The 21,491-nt window shown below is 48.1% G+C and overlaps 1 protein-coding gene across 3 annotated transcripts in view; it reads left to right on the plus strand.

Moving 5' to 3' along the window:
• Positions 1-575: 575 nt before the first annotated feature.
• ccser2a (coiled-coil serine-rich protein 2a) overlaps positions 576-21,491 on the plus strand; it is a 32,580-nt gene continuing 11,664 nt past the window's right edge. For 2 of the 3 annotated variants that reach the window (XM_076014082.1, XM_076014083.1), the window contains exons 1-8: positions 576-2,105; positions 2,189-2,400; positions 9,537-9,630; positions 12,927-13,035; positions 13,162-13,345; positions 14,896-14,961; positions 15,451-15,561; positions 18,855-18,989. In XM_076014082.1, coding sequence (XP_075870197.1) covers positions 644-2,105; positions 2,189-2,400; positions 9,537-9,630; positions 12,927-13,035; positions 13,162-13,345; positions 14,896-14,961; positions 15,451-15,561; positions 18,855-18,989 — 2,373 coding nt within the window. In that variant the 5' untranslated portion in view covers positions 576-643. Of the gene's footprint in view, positions 2,106-2,188; positions 2,401-9,536; positions 9,631-12,926; positions 13,036-13,161; positions 13,346-14,895; positions 14,962-15,450; positions 15,562-18,854; positions 18,990-19,801; positions 20,016-21,491 lie in introns of those variants that run through there. The other variant, XM_076014085.1, reaches the window with a different exon arrangement.

A 21,491-nucleotide genomic window follows, 5' to 3' on the forward strand; every position in this document is an offset into this window, starting at 1 on the left:
GGAAAGGAGACACTCGGGTAAACACTTCAGCAGGTGGACGGAATCATTATCGGAACTCAATTTGGCCTCGCACGCACTGACTTTATTTTCTTGAGCGTGTTGTATTTTCTGAAGTCGAGAAGTCGGGAAAAGGATCTTTTGATTTTTCTTGTCTCTGAGTCGCAATCAAATGAATGAAACACGTTCATTATTCTGCTGGACTGAGTCCAAGCAAACACTCTTTTCTAATTAGACCTGAATCAGTTAGTCCTGGTGTATGATAGGAATCAGACACATACTGATGCTGTGTGACAAATTCATCAAGTGGGTGTTTACTTCAGGGTTTTTTTTCATGCATTTTCTTTTAATTCAAAGCAGTAGAAATATTAATGTTCTTTTAAAAATGGCTTTTGATGAAAAGTTTATCTTAAGAAAGGTCAGCGGCATGTAGTATTTAATATCTAATAATACATCAGATATTATAATGTTATATGTGTTTGATATCTTCAGCTTTTCACAGAGCTTTGTGATGTTGCTCAGCTAAAACTACCCGGTAGTTTAAGACAAATTGCATACATTTACTGGTTTACTTCATGTCTATCGTTCTCTTTTCATTTTAGCTGTGTGTGATTCCGTGTTTCCTACATGCCTCCTTCGGCATCTCATGGAAGAAAAATCGTCCATTAAGGCCGCCATGGTGTCCAGATTGCCCAAGTTCGGCGGACGCTCTTCAGGCGGAGGTGCCGCCGCCGCCGCCGCCGCCACCTCGTCCAATGGCTTCAGCCAGCCGGCTGCCCCCAGTCAAGACGGGAAGGGCGCTCCTGCGGGAACGCGGCCAAATGGCGTCATCTGTGCCACGCCCTTTTCCCTGAAATGGAAGAGAGACGAGGGGACGGGAGCGGCGGCTCCCGCCAGCCCCACCGCCGCCGCCGCCGCTCCCGGGGACGGAGGCGAGGACAAGACTCACCAGACGCAACCCTTCTCTCCAGCCAAGGACGCAAAGAATGGCCTGCCGGGGACCCCCAGACTGCGGAGGTCGGGCGCCCTTGCGCTGGCCGTCTCCAGCCCCAAAGCCATCCCCAAGCAGCCGCTGAAAATCAGCCCCAAAGCGGGGGCCGCGCTGGGACAGAGTCCGCTGAACGGCGGGCTGAAAGTGGCCCAGAGCGGCGGCGCCAACTCGCTGGAGTCCCGCCTCGCTCGGCCCAAACTGGGCCCCAGCTCTCCCAGGAGCAGCTCCCAGGACAGCCTCTCGCTGTCCGGCGAGGCCTCGGTGCCGGGGGCCGACAACATGGTCCGCTCCAACAGCTTCACCCACTTCAAGCAGATCCCCTCGCCCACCAGCCAGCCCATGACCCGCTCCTTCTCCTTCAACCGGGCCGTGGAGCTGGCCAAGCCTCTGGCCAACACTCAGCTGCGGCCGCCCCGCAGCGCCTTCCTCAGGCCTCCGCAGCTGAGCAACGGCCGGATCGGTCCAGGACTGGGGAGCCTGAACGGAAGCGCAGGTCTGGGCGGAGGGCTCCAGTGCAGTAAAACTCCGACGGCCGCCGCCTCTTCTTTGCCCGCAGCCTCATCGGCCCTGTCGGCGCCCGGAACACCCGGCGCTCTCAGGAAGCCTCTGCTCCCCAACTGCGTCTTGACCAAGTCTCTAGCTAGTAGTGGAGGGTCTTTGGCCTACAGGCTCTCATCATCACCGTCACCCTCACCAGGGCAGGTCAAGCAGCAGAAGATCCTTTTCCCTGGCAGGACCAGAGAGAGTAGATCAGTGGCTGCCCCTGATGCTCCTGGACTGCTGGGGGTGGCGAGAGACTCCCAGGCCGCTGCAGAAGTGGACAAAACGGACTCGTACAGCGAAAGCGAAGGGAGTTCTGCAGATGGAGGAGGAGGGAGAGAGGCGGCGAGGCTCGCCCTGGCGCAGGGCTGCGGCCCGGCGGCAGGCGAGACTTTGGAGGACATGTCCCTGTCTTCGGCCTCCTCCCTGGACAGAGGGGAATTCAGTGACGAGTTTCTAGACGACTGCAGCGCCCGCCACGAGGACTTTGCCGACCGTGGAGACAGCAGCAACAGGGACCAGAGCCTTCAGAGCTCTCTGAACGACACCCTGGACTGGGACAACATGGACCTTGAAGGTAAGGAAACGACGGGATTCCACATTTGGTGAAGGTTTTCTTTTTGCCAACATGTTTAATTTTCCTGGTTTTGCGTCACGCAGGTCACAAAGAAGAGAGCCCGATGGAGGACTCGCAGGGGCCGCTGCTGTTGTCTTCGGAGCAGAGTGACGTCCTCCAGGCCTCGTCCGTGGAGCTCTCGCCTTCCAACAGCTCAGGTGGAACCTACATGTGGGACGAAGACGGTCTCGAGCCCTTCGTGGGGGCCGGCATAAATCCCTGCGACAATAATGACGACTCGGAGCTCAACAGCATGGTGAGTCCGAGTTCTGAAAGCAAAACTACTGCACAGCTACAACTCTAATGCAAGTTTAAGCAACATTCCAGTGTGTAGTGTTTCACTTGATTTATGATTTTTTTTTTTTTATATTGGTAAAAGCTTAAAATACTACCCTGAATACATTGATAAAAGGGTATAATTGCAGTACAATAAAAGTCATTTGGTTTTCCAACCCTTAGAACATTTTGGAATGAGGGTCTTCAAATAAACCAACACTTTTGCGGCGTACCTCTATGTGGATACGCCTGACAAACCACCTCACGACAGCGTCAAAACCTTTGAGCGATATTTGAGAGCTTTTTTTTAGAAGTTTAGGTGTTTCCATGACCAGTTTTTATTGCGATATTTTAGGTTCTGTGCAATTCTAGGGTTAATGGAAAGGCAGCTACCGAGAGGCCTGCTGCTCCGACCACCAGCTGCGAGTTAATTGCACCTCTGGCCTTCACTTGGCTCCTCTGTGTTTCTCCGTACCAAGGCACCTCGATCTGGAGAATTTCTCAGGAGCTTAGAATGCACTGGATTAGAAACAAATCCTGCACCGGGCCTTTTTGTGCGTTTACCCTCCGTTTGTCATGTGACGTTGCGCACCCAACAACAAGGCCAGCAGCTGTAAGCCTGGAGCAAATACAGCAGAGGGGAACGGGGAAGCACGCGTGTGCGTCTCCTGTTGCGTGTTCGCCGCCCCTCGCGGTGCAGACACACATGCCGTAGCCATGCGTGCCCGATTAAGTTGCTCGCCGCGTGCGCGTTTGCGCCATCTTGTGGCCGGCCTAAATCATTTGCCTTGTCTCGTGTATGCATGGAAAGTAGCTCCAATTTCTCCCCTGACCGAGATTATCGTCCGTTGCGGTGGAATGATCCGTCATTTTTCAACAAAGGAAATGCTTAAATGTAATTGCGCGGCCTTATCGCACGGTATCACGGAGGACGGGGGTGCCGAACATGGAAATTACTCTCGACGTGACGTAACTGGAGTGTTAGATGTTGGGCCGTTATTATCTCCAGCAACGCGCGCTTGTGTAGTTTTGCCATCTCGCTCTGCGTGCTGCGTGTCTCTGTTTATGTTTGCATGTAAAAATCGTGTCGGCAGCTGGAGAAAAGTTGAGGGGGGTGCAGGGGGAGGGGGGGGGGTGCATCAGAGGAGGATGGTGGAGGGGATTAAAGAGGAAATGGGTGAGAACGAGCAAGAGCGCGAAGCCCATTTCGCCCCGTGTGAAGATCAGCCCTACTGGGAATCTGCCTCTGAGATATTTAACCGAGCTGTTTGATTAGAGGAAATGAGCCCACTTACTGTAATTGGAGGCGCCGAGCCTCCATCCATCCATCCATCCCGCTCTGTTTTCCGCCTGGTGGCTGCACGCAGCCACGGCGGTGCACCGGGTTCATCGCGCCAGTCGGAGGAACTCGCAATCCCAATCGTGTCACTTTTTTTCTTCTTCTTCTCCTTCTTCTTCTTTGCGTTCACCCCTCTCTCGTGCACTCGCCCTTAATGCCGCGGCTTCAAACGAGTATGCGGAGTCCCTCTCTCATGTGGCACAAAGCCCGGAGGAGACTCAAGGAGGCTGTAAATTAAATTCTGGGTGGGAAAGGAAAAAAAAAAAAATGTGTGTCGTATTGACAGAAATGTAATGTTTTATAGAAAGGCAAGCAATATACATTCATGACTGCCTTTCATATAAAACTCATTTCTTCTCTCCGCTATCAGCTCCAAGCGGGGTTCTTTTTCTTCTGCAGCGCTGCTCTCCGTCCACTTGGAGGCACTGTTCACCCTTCCTGCCATCCCTCGCTGGTTGTTTTTGTGCCCCAGTATGTTTCTTTTTTTTTTCTTTCTTCCTCTTTTTTTTTTCTTTCTCAAAGCTGCGTCGCTCTATCTGCAGCCTGGCGCCACTGTGCAAATTCGAGGAGTGGGCTACCTGAACTGATAATAGCGTTCCCATGATGCACCGTGCAGCCCTGCAGCAGCAGCGGCTTCACAAAATTAGCGATGTGGAAATGGAGGGCCACTTCTCACGGCCGCCGCAATGCTTTTTTTCTACTTCAATTTTTCAGCTGCAATTTGTCACGCGCCGCAACAAAGCATATTTTATTGATGAATATTGGCCTTGTTTTGATTTCAATAGGGGAGTTGTGAGCAATAAAAGGAAGAGACCAATGAAAATATGATGATACATAACTAATAGATAATAGAACGTCCGAAGAGCCTCCTGTATTTTTTTAATTTTTTACGGTACAGTGGGTATTATGCACCTTCCCTGCGCTTTATTTGATTTTAAAAATCAAACATTTTCAAAATTTAATAGAATGGAACCCTCTCTTCCAGTTTTATTTTGTTGTTTCTTTCTGCGCCTGTGATTTACACATTACCCATCTCAATGATGGTGCACGCAGCGGGACTGCACCGTCTTATTTCAGAACCTTCAATCATCAGCCGCTCAATCATTCAGCACCATCCCATCAGACTCTGTGGTGAGATTGAAAAAGCGCGAGTCATGAAAAATAAGTGGCTTAGTCAGACTTCAAAGTTGATTGGCCCACTTTTCGTTTTTCTCCTTTTGTTTTGCTGGACTTTCTCTCGCTGCCGGCGATGCACTTTAATGGAAATTTCCACCGCGGTGTCGCAACGTGTGACTTTGCGGAAAAATCAAAACTAAACAACAGCTGAATATTCAACTTTTGTCTCTTCTAATTACGTCAGTCTACAGCCCATTTCTCTCTGGGATTAGCAACGCCTATTTGCGCTGCTCTTTGCAGCGTGTTGTTCCTCTTATCCATTTCGCCTCCCCCCTCCAACCTCTTTCTACTCCGTCTGTTTTTCAGCCAAACTCCTGGGGGTTCCATAATCCACTGGCAACTGCCTTTGCTTTCTCAAAAAATGCCGACTTGCCACCGCCGCCTCCAATTTATTTATTCTCCCTCTAATTCGGGCTGCTGTTGAATCGGGTTGGGGACGGGTCAATTCATTAGTGTGTAAATGAGTGAGGTGCTTAAGCCTTCTGTCCACAGAGTGCTGAGCTGTTTATGGATCATGTTGCCAGTAAACTGGCTCCGCTTTGGGATTAATGAGGCTTACAGCTCACCTGGTTTCCACCTTGATTCCAGACTGACGGCGGACGCAGCCTTTTTTTTTTTGCGCTGCCGTCGCTTTGCCCCGTTTTGCTTTTTTGCCGAGACTCCTCTGTGATGACAAGCTGTCCTCTCCCCCACCGTCCCCCTGGCCGGTGACCCCTTTCAGTTTCCCTGCCAGAGCTCTGTCCTGTCATCCACCAAACCATCACGTTTGCCTCGCTGCCTTTCACTAAAGCCGCTTCCTTCACGCTGCATATGTGATGTCAAAATACCGCAGAAATAGCAGTTATCCACCCCCCCCCCCCCACCACCACCACCACTTTTAACTGTCAGTGGATTCAATGTGGTGGCCGGTTTGCCGTGTAATGTTCTAAGATACCATGCCATTTCACGGCTTGTTTTCTTTTGGGGTGACGTAGCTCTTTGCTAGTGGTTTGTAAACAGCGGGACAAGCTTAGCGCTAGCATAGCGCTGCTCTTCTGTCGCTCTCATTTTTTGGCATTTTTAAAAAGCACATTACTTTGTGTTATTCCTCAGACGTTTGGACCAACAAAGCTCATATTTCTCAAACGCTGGCGGTGAATACCTAATTACCCACGTCTAAGCCGGGGAGGCCCATCAGGCTTCTTGTGGTGGCTGCGCTGCATTCTAATAATTCTGCGTTTTGACTCTGGGAGCCAAGCGTCACGACGGAAAGTTTTTAGGTTTCACTTCACAAGCTGCAAATTATTCAGGTAAATGGATTGCAATAATATCTGTAAATGAGAGGGTAGGAAACGCGTCCTCCATCAAAACCCAGCAGCAAATCAAAGGCAATGGACTGTAAAGATTAATACTGTCAGAGTGCTAATGTCTCGCCAGACACACTCACTTTCAGCAGCAGCAGCAGCAGCAGCAGCAGCAGCAGCAAAGCAGCGTGACACCCAAAGCTGGCCCATTTCTCTGTGCTTGTGCACTTGTTTGCATGTCATGTTTTCTTTCTTTCTGTCCTTCCAGAAAGTAATGGTCCCGGAAAATGACGCGCTTAAAGTTAACTTTAACCAATGAAGTCACTGGACTGCCTATTCTTTGATGAATGGAGCTAAAAAGCGGAACTGGTGTGAGACAAAAGACCAAAAAAAAAAAAAGAGAAAGTACAGTCAGCCTAAAAAAAAAAAGAAAAAAAAAATCCCCGTCTCCCTGACACTTATTGATTTGGCTTTCTTACCTAACACTTGAGATTGAAGTGCTTTGATTGAACGGAGAACGAGGCACCTGCTTGATTTGCAGATCGTGCGGCGCGATACGAATTCTAATCTGCATTCCGCCCACAAGAAGGAAACCTCCTCTGTAGGAGATTTCAAAAGAGACGCTCGGTGCAGTCAACGGATAAAATTGAGGCTTTTGTGATGAGCTTTAATTTAGCTCTTACAAGTTCGCCCAGACACCCTGGACATTTGGGGATGGCGAACGTACGAAGTTGGGGAAAAGTTGGTCCGCTAAAAATAAAAAAAATAAAAAAGCAAAAAAAACCTCTGCTGTGACTTTGAAGGTTTTAATCACTGTTTGATCTGAGCGTGTTTGCCGGAAGATTTAGCTGCCGCTACGGTGGCAGCTGGGGGTGCGTTTGGAAACCTTGGCAGTGCCGCTACAATGTCGCCGGCTTTCTTATCGCCACGCCGGCAACACGTCAACATATTTTGTAAACGGCGAACTCGCAGCTGCGACTCAGTCCGGACCGAACCTGTTCCTCGCCATAGGCGTCGCTCGTCCTTTCCCCAGCAGCAATCATCGCTACGCTACGGCTCAAATGGAAGGGTTCCACGCGACCTCTTAGGGGCCTTTTGCGTTGATGAATTATCAACAAAAGAGCATCGAGATACTTTATGGCGCTGTGATTCGAAACTGAACTTGGTTGGCGGCCGTTTGATGATCAACCGTCAAGCCAAATCCAGGTCTTCTGCAGTGGGTGTGTATGTTCAGAGGTGTGCGAGTCAGAGCGCACACACACTGGTGCGCGCTCTGACTCGCACACCTCTGCTGAGAGAGATTATCCTGATTTCTCAGTGCTCCGAGCGGTCGTGCGCTGCCAGCGTGAAATGTAATTTCCTCTGGAGTTACACACCGTAACAGAGACAGTCGATGGAAGTGAGAGACGAGATGAAGCTGTGAGCGTTTGGCGAAATGAAGAAAAGGCAAAAAAACAAAAAACAAAAAAACAACCCTACATTATTTCTGTGGCTCAGTGCTAATGTTTATATGGAGACGAGACTTGTGCAGGTGTGCATGGGTTGGGTTGGCGGAGCGATGGAAGGCGAGCAGGTGTCTTCAGTGTTACATTTTGTCCCCCCGTGTGTTAGCTAAGCACTGCTGCTTTCGTACATTGCAACATCTAGTTGTATTTTTCTTTTTTGTTAAACTTGCATGCGGCTCTTTTGCAGTGCAGAGTCGAGTCGGTGCACCGAATGAACAAATTCTGTTTTTCCAGTGTTTGCTGTTCTGTGGCAGGTGTTTTGTTTAACCGCTGGGATTCTTTCATAAACGCACACACACACACACACACACACACACACACACACACACACACACACACACAAACACGCGTGTCGGAATGTTGTAGACTGTCTGGAGCCTCCACAGTATCTGGTTCTACCACAGTCCCACCAAATTTCATGGCAACATTTCAGCACAACCGCGTTCGTATTCTGAAAAAAGCCCCTTCAGAATAAAGCTACCGCGTGTCACGCTTGGACTGATGGGAATTTGGACTTTGCCGAAGTAATGAGACGAGCGTATAAAGGAGGGGGGGAGACAGAAATCTAATGACGACAGATGCTACAAAGGAGACGCGGCGGCTTGATATGTGCATTGTCGCATACAACAAAGGCTCCTGCGTTGCTGGTGGATATTCTTTCCGAGAGGCTGCGTGATGTTTTGTTTATTGTCCTTCCCTCCGTTTCCCTCCTTCGTTAAGCCTTAAACACGGTGCAGCAGGGTTTTTCTTTTTTTTTTTCTTCCCCACCCCCCAGCAGTCACATTTCTTCAGCTCGTAGTTTGATGAGAGAGTCCCCAAAGTCAAAGTCCTGTCAATTTGGTTTCATGAAGCACCAAATTGCCTTGGAAAAAATAGTGAAGCTTTAAAACCATCGGTTCATTTTCTTGGGCTCCTGGATCCGCCTTTGAATTATCTTATAGATGGGAACACGGCAGCGAGCCTGACTGTGCTGGAGTTTATCTTGTTTTTTTTATGTTGTCATTGGTAATTGAAGGATGTGTTCCAAAGGAGCCTGGTAGCTACTTCTCAAGGCAGGTGGGGGAAACGCTGCTGTTCATGAAGCGCGTAGCTGTATTGCAGGTTGGGAAAGAAGGATATATGACGCCGTTTGATTGAGCTTTATTGGTCGCAATTGCATTGAATTAGTTCCAAGGGTATAAAAATTATACATGAGGGGAAATTATAAACACGTGTCATCATAACTCAACCGGGACTTTGCATCTTAAGCGCTCAGCTGAGCACTTCCACTCTGTCGTGTTTAGAAAGGCTTTGATTGCTTCCGCTTGCCGTTTATATGACGCTTTATGGTTTACGGTTATGCAAGCGGTGGAGTTCAATAAAATAAAGTGAAACTCGACTGAGAATTTGAGAGTTTTACGCTGAATTTCTGCCATAAATGATGTGGTTTTTGAGTGTCGCACACAAAACAGAGAGAGAGAGAGTGAGTTTTAGCGTAGCTGCTTCTATAACGTCAATTAGCATCAAAGCTAAGGGAGCCTCCCTTAGCTTCGATGCTAAGCTAACAGAACACACACAAATTAGCCTTCTTCATACCAACAATTTCAAAATAATATCATACACAGTGTGCAGGCAGCTCCTGTCAATCCCCCCCCCCCTCATTTTAAATCCGTACAGAGTCTCGTGCATCTGACCTCTGATGACCTCTCGCATTTCTCCCAACGGCACGTCACCCACAGACAAAACTACATAATGATGCTAATGTTGCCGTAATGCCGGGCTCCCGGTGTGATCAGTGAACTAAAATGGCACCTGTGATTGTCATGGTTCCCAGGACATCCTGCATAATCTGGAAGCTCCAGGAAATGGAGAGTTGGACGACGACGACCTCATGCTGGATGTGGACCTCCCGGAGGACGGCTCTCACGGTCAGCGCACTCGCATTCAAATGCATGCACATGCTTATGCACAAAAGCAGCCTCGAATGTACTTCCTGTTTCTATTCCACTGTAATGACCAATAGTTTAGTCTTAGCTTATTCTTCTATAACCCCTCTGGCAGCAGTCTTTCATTCTTTCTCATAACTGCGTTGCATAATTGCAACATCAAGGCCTCATCGGTCTTGCTTCAACTCTTTAAAGATTTCAGAACGTCCTTAAAGATTTTAAAGATTTGTTTCGGCACTGTTGCAAACCGTTAGCCGTCGGCTGCTCACGCTGCGGCTCCACCGCTGTCACACAGCCTGGCCTTGCGTGAAAGCCGGGCTAAGCTGACTTGGGAGAAATCCATTCTGCCGGCCGTCCAGCTGCAGCGACTGTGAAAGAGGCGCACGAGCTCAGCTCGACGTCAGTGTCGACACGGGCAACTGTTACTGAGCCTGTTAGTTTGCATGATTCGCTCAAGTCACAGGCCGCGTTCATCCGTTTGTCTCGTCGACCGTGTTTTCTTCCTTTTTAATGTTGTAAACTCAATCAAGTATTAAAACGGCCGCTTTTCAAGCGCTAAGCCAGATCAGGTCACTTTATCGCCACAGCAGCACCATTGAGCATAGTTGCTGTCGTCAGATATTTTATCAGACCATTGTGTTTCATCCCAGCCTCAGATCTCATTATCCAAACAAAAAACCTTTACAGGTCTCCGGGAATGGTTGACGCACAACAACAGCACAGTGACAATAACATCACATTTCAAAGGGGGGTGGGGGGGCGGGAACAAGAGCACAAAACGACGTATACAACAGAATCAGTCTCCTACCAGACAGAAGTCAATCTCGTCAGGTGGAGCAGGTGGCAGCCAGGCAGGAACCAAAGACGCCAGTGCGGCTTCCTGCTTCCTCGTTTTGTCCTGCAGGAATCTGCTCATTTGTCCTTGAGCTGTCGAGCATCTGCATCAAAATAAAAAGGCTTCACGAGTTCAAGAATGTACATAATTTAGCATAGAGGGATTTCCAGTTAAGCCACAGACAGGCGCATCTTTTCTTATTCATGTAAGAATAACTCCAGGTTGACGCGGTCAGTCAGTCTACAGCTCTATGATCATTACTGGCTGAGTTTGTCACCCTAATAAAACCCAACAAGGGCTTTGGCATAATTCACGTCCAGGAGATTTTTTGCACTCCAAAAATCTGCTACCATCTTGTAGAGAGTCGGTGCTACTGCAGACTTAACAACCAGGACAAAACATTGAGTTCCTTGGCTTTGTGTTGCTTTGGCCGCTGAATCCCTCGTACTGTTGAGACTTAGTTGGTTGGCAAAGAATTTACCAGATTTGTTGTTATGTTCCAAGTTGCAACTGGAACAATTTCCAACAAAATAATTTAGTTTACTGTCGGCTGCTCAGTAAGTTCCTTCCCGTGTGGCACAAGTGGTCTTCAAGTTGCAGCGTCTGTTTGTTTTTCCCTCTTTTGATTCTCCACACATACAAACAAACGGACTGGATTGTATTTTTAGTGGTGTTGCTCACAGTTCATTCCTCATTATTTGATGCAGTAAATCACATTTTTGCTTGATGAGGAACCTTTCAATATGCATAGATTAGGAAGTCCAGCATCATCATAAATGCAGCTAGCAGATTGCTGGGAGAGTAAAGTCTTAAGCCCCCTTAAAAGCCTGATAAATTTACGGCGAGCCTATTGTGTTCGATTGCATAATGGCTGAATGCACTTTGAGTAATTAGCCAGGCAGCTTTTCGACTTGATATCCTTCATTAGTCGGTAAACAGTGATCTTGTTGATGAGGCGCCGGGGAGGAAGGCAGAGGAAGACAGCGAGAGAGAGAGGGCGAGACAGAGAGAGAGAGGGAGAGACGGAGGGAAGCGTTCAGTCCTCAGGAATGTGAACCAGAGCCGTCCCACTCTTTTCCAGGCCATATTTATATCACTGCACGTCATGGCTGCTGCACGTGTCACGGGACGGCTGCAGTGTCCAGTTCGCTCCGGCCCACTGGGTGGGTCTTCACGCGGAGGGTGTTTCCTTTCCCGGCTGCCACAAAACAGGAAGGAGGAGGGAAAACTGAGAGAGGGGCGGTAAAACAAAAACAACAACAACAGCAGCAGCAACAAGTGGAGGGCGGAGGGGGCGGGGGGGTCTCGTCTGTAATGTGTGTCGGGTCACTTGACCGCAGAGTGTTTTCGCAGCTTGTCCGGCGTCCCGGACCCCGACCGCTGCTCCTCCTCCTCCCCCTCAGCTGTTCTCCCAGCACCTCCTCCGGGCCGCACAGTCCTCTCCTCCCAGCTCCGGCTCCTGGGGAGTTCCCAGAAAAACAAGACAATCAACGAGAGACAGAACCAGGGAGAGGGGGTGTTGGAGACGGACCCGCTTTCCTCAGCGGCTGTCAGGGCTGGAGTCATTTCACCGCGTCTGGATCGTCTGTCTGTCTGTCTGTCTGTCTTACTGACTGTCTGACTGGCTGTCTGCCCGCACGTCATTTAGAGGACTTCTTCTATCGGAGGGGCTCGAGTTTGCAGCTCAGAGTGAAACGGTGGTCCGTCTGCTGCTGAGCTATGCGCTGACACTCTGGGTAAAGTATTTTAACGGCCGCTGCCACATTGCTTGGATTAGAGACTCTCACACTTCCAGTAGCTGTCGGAGTCTTTTGCCATCGCCCTGCGCTCGTTGTCTATTTTCTCGAGGAATTGTTTGACGCACAGGGAGAGTTTTTTTTATTATTATTTTTTCCCCTGGGGGGTTTGAACTGCTGTGATTTGCCAATTTCGTTGCGGTCAGGGTTTGTTTCACAGCTGTACGCTGCTGAGTGTAACCAAATGCTGTGGCCTTTACCTTCGGAAAATGAAACAGCCATGTCGCCCGTGTGTGTGAGCGCGTTTCTTTCTTTCTTTCTTTTTTTTTTCCCCCAGGCATTTAACTCGGGAGACAGATGTGGGAAAAATGGAGAATGAGATGGATCAGATTGTTGTTTTGACGCACAGACACTAATAAAGGAGCTAAAACATTAGTGTGACAGCTCCGCAGTGCGTCTGCGCCACAGTACGAGGACAGCTGAGCCACAGCAACACTGCTCTTTGCAGAAACAAGCCCTGTCTTTTGCAGGAAGTCTCCTTCCGTGAGCCTCTGCGTTTTTGCGGCGGCGCAGACAAAATCCCAAACACTCTTCCCTTCGATTGCACGTCCATACCCCGCACACCTTCACCCCTCCCGCGCTCTCCCTATGATGCCGGCCGTGCACTCACCGCGGCTAACTGTGCCCCAATTTTCCACCTTTCTCAGACGCTGACAGGATGTCTCACATCGAACGTTTGGAGAGGGGGTCTCGACAGGGGCAGCGGCGCAAGCACCAGCGCTGGAGTGGCCAGGATCACTTCCACTATGATAGCAGGTTAGGCGGCGCCAGGCTCCGGAACGACCCGGCCTGCTGCTGAAATCAGAACCCTGAGGCGAGACGTACCTAGCGGTAATCCCAATGATCCCCACCGTCCTTTCTGTTTTTGTCTCCCAACCTCAGGAGCCACCACGCCGTCCAGCACTACGACGGCCTCAAGGCCCAGAGGTTGTCGACCCGCCTTGCTCCCTCCGATGGTGGGCGGCGTGGCTACATGGAGATGCTGGATGAGCTCACCCTCGAACACATGACTCAGGACTGCAGTTTGCTGAAGAACCAGCTGCTGCGGCTGAAAACGATGCTGCAGGTAGGAACACATGGCTGCGTGAGTCGGCGCGGAACAGAAGGGACCTGAGGGCCCCTGGTATTCATCAGAAAATTCCAATCTGATCTTCTTATTTATATGCAGTTGCTGAAATGTGTTTGCAACAAATTATACAATTGTACGTCTCTCCATTGAGCTGTTGCGCTAAGATCGCCCCTGTGGGTTAATGAGAAAATGAGACCTTTTTTGGCCTTTTTTTGTTTTTGCCAACAAAGGTGCATTAGGCAGTTTTATCGTGTTTGGCCCTTGTCGGCCACCGTACGTTACACTTTTTGTTCACTTGAGAGTCAGGGTGAGGGCTGCCAATCAGAGGATTTACAATTATAAGAACGAAGATTTGCTTTCTGAGACAGAATACCGGGTGGGTGATTGTCAACAAAAATGAATAGAGATGTATAGCATGGCTGTGCATTCATAAGCGAGTCCAACACACAGAGGTGCCTTGACGTTGGCACAGGAATGCAGAATTTCTCACAATCACATTAAGGCACTTTGCAGCCTACACTCAGCCGGATGAAATTAACTTGGAGGCCTTGACTCAGTTTATCCTCCCCAGCATCCAGAGTGACACTCGTGCCTGATATCAAAAGTCTCCTTCAGATGTGTTCATTGTAGCCGCCGCAAATTAGTCCGGAGCTTCGCCTGTGTTGCCTCGAGAGAGCCAATATTTCAATTGGCCCATTAGTAACTCAGTTTGTACATTTTTCAAATTATGATGTGCGGCTCATGGGAGCGACTGGGAAACGAGCCTCCAGCACTTTCGGAATCCTAATTGATGTTTCTCTCGTCGTGGTAACGTTCAGGCGTTCGGCACAAACCTCAGAGGTGCCCGCTGGTTTTTCCTGAGCGAACATACCTGACACGCACGGCAGATGGACGGCTAATTAAAACAAAAGGTTAATTATTTAATTAAAACGTGAAGCGTTTCGCCTTGCGATTCATCAGCCGGGAATTGACCCTTTTTCTGATGAAAGCCAAAGAAAAGAAGATCAAAACAACTCCTCTGTTTAATTGTGTATGACTGTGTCAGTCACAGCACTAAATGTGAAAATTCAAGACATCAAAAACAAGGAAAAACAATTTTTTTCACCTTAACCTGTTTCACCAACGTTGCGGTTATCTTTGTACTTGTATACTTGAATGATCCTCAAATAAACCAAAGAAGAAGAAGGTGGATGAGGTGTCCAGGTTTGTGTGCGCAGGCAATCGTAAAGCTTGGGAGATGGCCGGTGAGCGAATGAGTGCTGCGATCTGAAATCTGACCTCTAGATGGCAGAATTTTACACACTGTACCTTTGAAACAAATGTGCTAAACGTCCAAACGCGCGCATCAAGTCTGTGTAAGTTTTCCAACACCGCGAGCTGACGTCTGAGGGTCGAACACACCGTACGTGCTGCAGAGGAAACATACGCCGGCGTCGTGAGGTGTTGCTCTCCGGGTGGCGCCTGGGGCTCCTGTCATTGATTTAGCTGGCTGTATTTGTGCTGCGTCTGTGTTTACACTTCACACTGTGTGTGCTGTCTGTTTGTAGCTAGAGGACACAGACTCATCTCCAGATGTTCCTGTGGAGACAGAAGACAACAGCAGCGCGTCGCAGGTACACTTTACAAAAACAAAAGAAAAGAAATCTTTATTCTCCTGAATTAGAATTTTTGCAAGACAGCTGGAAGGTTTTATATCTGAAATCTCATGGATCCATCTTGAACACCAGCCATCTAAAGGGACCGGACCAATTAGGTGACCACAGAGGGAAAAAAAAGAGGCGGCGATTATTTGTGGAAGACAGCGTGAAGCTTCTGCAAAACAGTAAACAGCCACAGCAGCAGCAGAAGCGACGATGCAAATATCACAGTAGCTGCTTAAGTCTAAACAAAACAAAAAAAACAACAACACACAAAAAACGTTTTCTCCACTTTCTGCTGGGTTTTTGAGTTTTGCACAAGGCATCGTCGTCCACAACAACCATCCACGAGTTTTGCACTTGTAGAAAGTGTTGCTTGCCACCTCCTCCCATGTGCAAAATGTCTCACCTGCATCAAATTGTTTCAAATCACCTGATGCTTCTGTGTTTTCTGCGTGTTTTCAGTTGGAGGAGCTGATAAAAGAGGTGCAGGTACTCAAGGCGGAGCTGAGGACTCGGGACAAGACCATCGCCCAGCTCACGTTCCAACTCCAGCAGCAGCAGCAGGAACAAACGGTGAGTTGGTGTCAACTGCGGCCCTGCTGTCGGGAAGTTAAGTGTCGGTAGTGTTGAGGGACATGTTGTAGGACACATATAACGGGACGAGAGACTGACAATAGGATATATAAGAGGGCCGCTGCGGGTTTAGGGCCCTCTTACCCTCTGAGTATGTGAATAAAAAAACCTGGGGCAGGAGAGCAGAGAGGGAGAAACTCTGGGCGTCCTCTTTACGAGAGGATCCATTCAGAGGTTGCTAATATTAAACACACCTTATCCTTGTGCACAAGGAAAAATGTATTAAAATACGATATTGTTTGCCATCACCGCTGAAGGAAATCAAGTCTCATACAGTGGGAGCGTGAGAGCAATCTCGGGAGTGCATTTGCTATTCTTGCAGCGTCCGTGTAGCCCGAGTGCTTACAAAACACTTACTGGCAAAACTATTATTCCTCCAGCGGTGATGTTTCTACTTTGTGTTCCCGTGGCTTTTGTTTGTATCAGAAGCTGCGTTTCCATTACAGTTTTTCACGACATAAAAGCGATTGTTCTAAAAATTTCCACAAAGTATAATTGCGATTTGCAGGTGTTTCCACTGAGTAGTGTAAAACGCTTAAGCCTTTGCTTAGCGTCTGCTTTTGTTGGTTCATGTTGGTCTGTTGTTAAGATTGGTCGTTTCCATTACCACTTTTTTATTGCGATAATCAGGTTTTGCGCAATTCTGGGGGCAATGGAAACGCAGCTAAGATGGACTGACTTCACATTAACGTCTGCATCTGCATTTCACGCCTCCTATTTTTTTTTCAAATTGGATCACGAAAAAAAAGGCACGAGATCAAGTGGCGAGACGTTTCCTCTAGGCTCGCCAAACGTGAGGCATTTATGATGTCATCGCGAAAACAATGAAAAAGGCGTTTTTAGCGCACGCTACTACTGCGGGCATTTCTCTCTGACATGCTCAAGACTGCATAGCGATAACCTCCGTTCTGTTCACTTAAAGCCGCCTCCCTCGCCTCTCGAATATTCGTTTGTGTCATGACAAGGCTCCCTTGTTAGCAAAACAGCCGTAAACTCGGCTGACATTATTCAAATCGTCCCGGCCACACCACATGTCTCCAATTATAGAGACGGCACCCACCCGCTGCAGGTCTCTCCAGGCCTGGGCTGCCGCTGATGGAACATCACCCTTAACAAGCGAGGAGAGTCAAGGAAAACAGAGGACCTATTTTATACTTTTTATTCTGGCCAGGCCTCCGCCTTAAGCAAATGACTCGCAGTGGCAGGAAGAGGAAAGATTGTTAGCTTATGTCGAGGGCGGACGAGAGGGGAAGCACGACGCTCGAGCTGCTGTCGCACTGGTGGGGACCCGACATGAGGGAAGAAGATGCTGATTTTAACAGGGCTGTACCTGATCATTAGACTCAGTCTTGCGGTCATTTTTTCTTTTTCTCCCCTCACGCTTGCCCCTTGGAATTTCGTCAAAAGCTGTAACAGTCGCCAAGTAGCGGCACCCACGTGAAACAGGATATCGGCCGCCTGTGATGCCTTTAAGCAGCCGTGTGGTTCAGTGAAGCAGTATTTGTAATGCGCCAATCCACTAGGATGCAGCTTTTTAGTTAGTGCAAGCGTGCTAATGCCTTTATTGCCATTGCCCATTATTGTAACCAAGCGTGTGATCATCGCGTGCAAATCCACGTGAAACTTGGCACTTTGTCGTGCATTATCGTGGCTCTTTCATTTTAAAGTGTTAACGTAACAGCTTTTTTGTTTTGCCTTTGTGTTCACACCTTAAAAACGTGGCTCCCAGCTCCTCCGCGCCGGCCAAGCTGAACTTGGCGCTCGCCGGTGCCAAACGTGAGCGTGCAAAAATCGAGGGTTGGGCCTTTAAGTGGTGGCAGCCGAGGTTGGAGTGGGGATTGAGAATAATTCTGCCTCATATAAAATGTATTCATTATTTAAACTTTATTCAAAACAGATTAAGTATATTGATTTTTTTTTCTTTTTAACCAACTTCAGATTGCTTCTTTTGTCCAACCAGCAGGGGAAAAAAAAAAACACATTAAAAGCGAATCAGTGCAAAAGTGCTGAGTCACCCCCTTGCATTAAATAGAGAGGAAACAGCTCAGCTACAGTGTCTGTCGGGATTCCCTGGAGTCTGCCTGACATGATGCGCGCCCACCACCGGCCTACTGGACGTGCAGCGCCTCTGGTAAACTGGTTAAAATGTGAGACTGCCGTCGCTGACGAGTCGCATAAACAGAAGTGGGTGAAGCGTCACGGAGGACTGTGGAGATGCAGTGGAGATGCAGCGGGGTGGGCAGGGGCGCTTGACTGAACAGAACATAATGGAGTAATGAGAAAACAATGGAGCTGTGTGTGGGTCCGTTGTGGTACTCTGTGTGTGTGTGTGTGTGTGTGTGTGTGTGTGTGTGTGTGTGTGTGTGTGTGTGTGTGTTGGGGGGCCTTAGAGGAAAGAATGGGATAGAAAATGAAATAATGGCGGAGAGAGAAGTGGAGCTTTCAAAGATGGAGAAAGAGAGAGAGAGAGAGAGAAGAAAAAGATTTGACAGAATGCCGCTCTCTCCGCCACCCATTATGGGCTGAATTGTGAATTGGAATAACAATTTCTGTCTGATTGTGGCACATATGCAGCCGGGCGCAGGACGATGTGCCATTATTCTGCCCTGCTATTAAAAAAAGAAAAGAAAATGCCGCTCACAAAGATGTTTATTGTGCGTCGCAGATCCACCATCGTCGGCGGGTCTAGTGAGAAAATGGAAGATAATCTTTGTTGAAAAATGTAAAATGTGCTGAGGTTACTTTTTAAGACTTTTCCTTTTCTGACTTTGACCCCAGTGTTGCTCGTCGTGTCCTTATACATCTGCTGATTGCTGGTTTGTGTTTGACAACAGACCCGACGACGCGTGGCGCTTCGGAACTTGTGACCTCGAATATGAAAAACTGACACATTCATTTCTCCTCACGGTTCTTAGGAATAGAAACCCAGTGCCTAATAAATTCAAGGTGCTCACTTAAAGAAAAAAAAGCCTGCTTGAACTCGGCTGCAATCCCGCATTTCTATCATAGATGGTCTTTCGTCACCTTCACACATTCCACTTCAAATAAGTTTTTTCCTATTTTTTTGTTACATCCTCTTTTTATGCAGACACGAAGATCTACTGAAGCGAGCAAAGACTTTTTTCTTTTTTTTTTCTTCTTCGCACTTTTCTCAAGTCAAAATGAGGTCAATCCAACTTTGTGTTCGAGTCTCCCGCTCATGTGCCGCTCCTTGCTTCTCCTTCCCGCCGCAGGGTCAGCAGACCAGGTGCCAGTGCCACCACCAGAGGGCTCCCTCTTCATTGCAGCGGGACAAGCGGGCGCAGCAGCATCATCACTACGACAAGGCCACCCAGACCTACTGGAGGCCTCCGGCACAGGGCCACACTGTGAGTCCCTCCCCCTCGCCTTCTGTCTGACCTGTTGAACATCTGTGCTGACGGCCTCCAAGTCATGTGACCCAGTCAAGCTCACGCAATGGCCCCAAAAAGCGTGCAGGGCAAACGGGGAACTCCCACAATGGAGCAAATTTGCTCCATTGTGGGAGTTCCTCATGTCAGATGACCTTTCAAAACTACAACTAGCTAAACAACTACGTCCTCCTGGTGGACTGCAGTTAATCAGACGCTAAAGACTCTTGATAGCCCGTGTCGTCCGGTAAACAGGAGCTTTGTTGTGTTGGAGAGTGACGGGCGTGTGGTGTGGGAGGCGGATAGAGAGGGTGAAGAAGAGGAAGAAGCAGCAGCAGCGGCAGCTAATGGGAGATGCAGCACACAGAGAGGAACGTGAGAGGTGAATAAACATTAGTCCAGTGCAGTGCGGTGTCATGCTGTAATGGCGCGCCGCGTGGCAGGCAGGTATCGATCCGATGGCAGGAGTGGCCGCAGCCTGGGCCGCCTGGTAAACACTCTCCTGATTGACCCGCGCCTCGATGAAAGGCGAAGGTCACAACACGCAAACAGGCAGAAGACCAGGGGAGAGCGACAGGTGGCGTCACCAGCTGCATTTCCAATGCAGTTTGTCCGCACAATAAAAGCGATTGTTCTAAGATTTCGACAAAGTACAATTGCGATTTGCAGATTTTTCCACTGAATGGTGTGAAGCGTATAAGCCGAATTACATTCGCTTATGTTTTTTTTTTTTTTTTTTTACATTTTGATGATTTGATTTCCGTTTGGATTTGAATGCGTCATTCATTTAGGCTGCGGAGGAAGTTGACGACGGGGAAAACAAACATGCAAGTGGACGGACGGTCGGAGGAACAGACGGACAGTCTTGCCTGTGCACATTCCGTCCGGTTGGGCCCCTCCCTCCCCCCGCCCACTCGCTTGCTCGCCGCCGTTAGAGAGAGAGAGAGCGTGGCTTAACTTGTTGCCATGGCAACAGTCCAAACCCCGGCTCGCTGTGCTGGATGGGAACGATCCCTAACGTCTCGCCACGAAATAAACAGGGGAAAAAAATTACAGAATATTTTTATTAATCAATTTAAGTAATCAAAGAGAAAATTTTAACAACCATTCTTGACAGCAAACAAACCTAAACAAACAAAAGCAAACCTAAATTTTCGTACGAAAATACTTTGTCGAATTACGGCTTATGCGATTCACACCGCTCAATGGAAACACCTGCAAATTCGCAATTGTACTTTGTCGAAATTTTAGAAATACGAACTGGAAACGCAGCTACTCCAGTGAGGAAGTGACACTCAAATACCTGGAAAAGTCGCATTTAATGCACTTGTCGGCAGCAGGGGAAGGTGAAGCCAGAGCTTCAGGGCGGAGTCACACACACCGCAGGAAAGCAAAGCCCAGCTCCTTCTCTTCCTCATCATCCTCCTCCTCCCGCTCCCACTCTTCTGTTTCCTCCTTTTTTTCCAATGCTCCTTGTATTCCCTCCCCCTCGGTCGTCCGTTAATCTTCATCACCGCGTCCTCACCGGTGAGAAGACTTGTCCGTACTCCCTCGTTCGCCCTCCGGCACGCCAATTTTGCGGGTGCCAAAAACGCTTTTTCGTGTTTGGGGACGTTTTTATCTTTCGGTTTGCCGTTGAGCGTAAGCGGGGCGGGTTTGTTCTCTTTGTCGCATGGCGCGACCGTTTAATAAGGCGCGAGAGCAGAGAGAGTAAATAGAAAACAGAGGGGGAGGATGTTGTTTCTTTCTCCCTCTTGTCGTGCTTTAAGATGGTATCAAAGCTTTGACAGCTGCTCCCACAGGTTCAGCCCCCGAGCAGCCTCACTTCTCACCGTTCCTCACACACAGATCCTCTTTTAATGCTTGTTTTTTCACTCTATATTTTCATATATATATATATATATATATATATATATATATGTATATGTATATATATATGTATATGTATATGTATATATATATGTATATGTATATATATATATATATATATATATATATATATGTATATATATATATATATATATATATATATATATATATATATATATATATATATATATATATATATATACATACATATGTATATATGTATATATATATATGATTATTTTTTGAGCTTGTCTGTTCTGTCTCAGGACATTTTACACAAATATTTTCTTTACCTCATTTCCATCATTCAAGTCTTCCTCTGTTCTTCACTCCCTTGCATTAAAACATTTTTTTGCTTTATTTTTCCTGTTTTGTTTTTTTTTCAACCTTCAACTGTCTGCAAAGCCATTTACTTCTGACATTTAAAGGGCTGCTGTACCACAGCACTGGAGTAGCTCTTGCCCTCTGACAGTATTTTGATGGCTAAGCTGAAAGGATGAGCCAGGAATAATTTTTAATGTCAGAGGCCACGAGCTGTAATCTTTTTTTAATGCCCGTATCTGCAGCTGGACGGGTAAAACTTCCACCCTGGTATCTGGAGTAGAAAGTCCG

The sequence above is a fragment of the Nelusetta ayraudi genome, unplaced genomic scaffold (assembly GCF_046127955.1).
Source record: "Nelusetta ayraudi isolate G7.1 ecotype Tasmania unplaced genomic scaffold, CSIRO-AGI_Nayr_v1 ptg000165l, whole genome shotgun sequence".
Taxonomy (NCBI): Eukaryota; Metazoa; Chordata; class Actinopteri; order Tetraodontiformes; family Monacanthidae; genus Nelusetta; species Nelusetta ayraudi.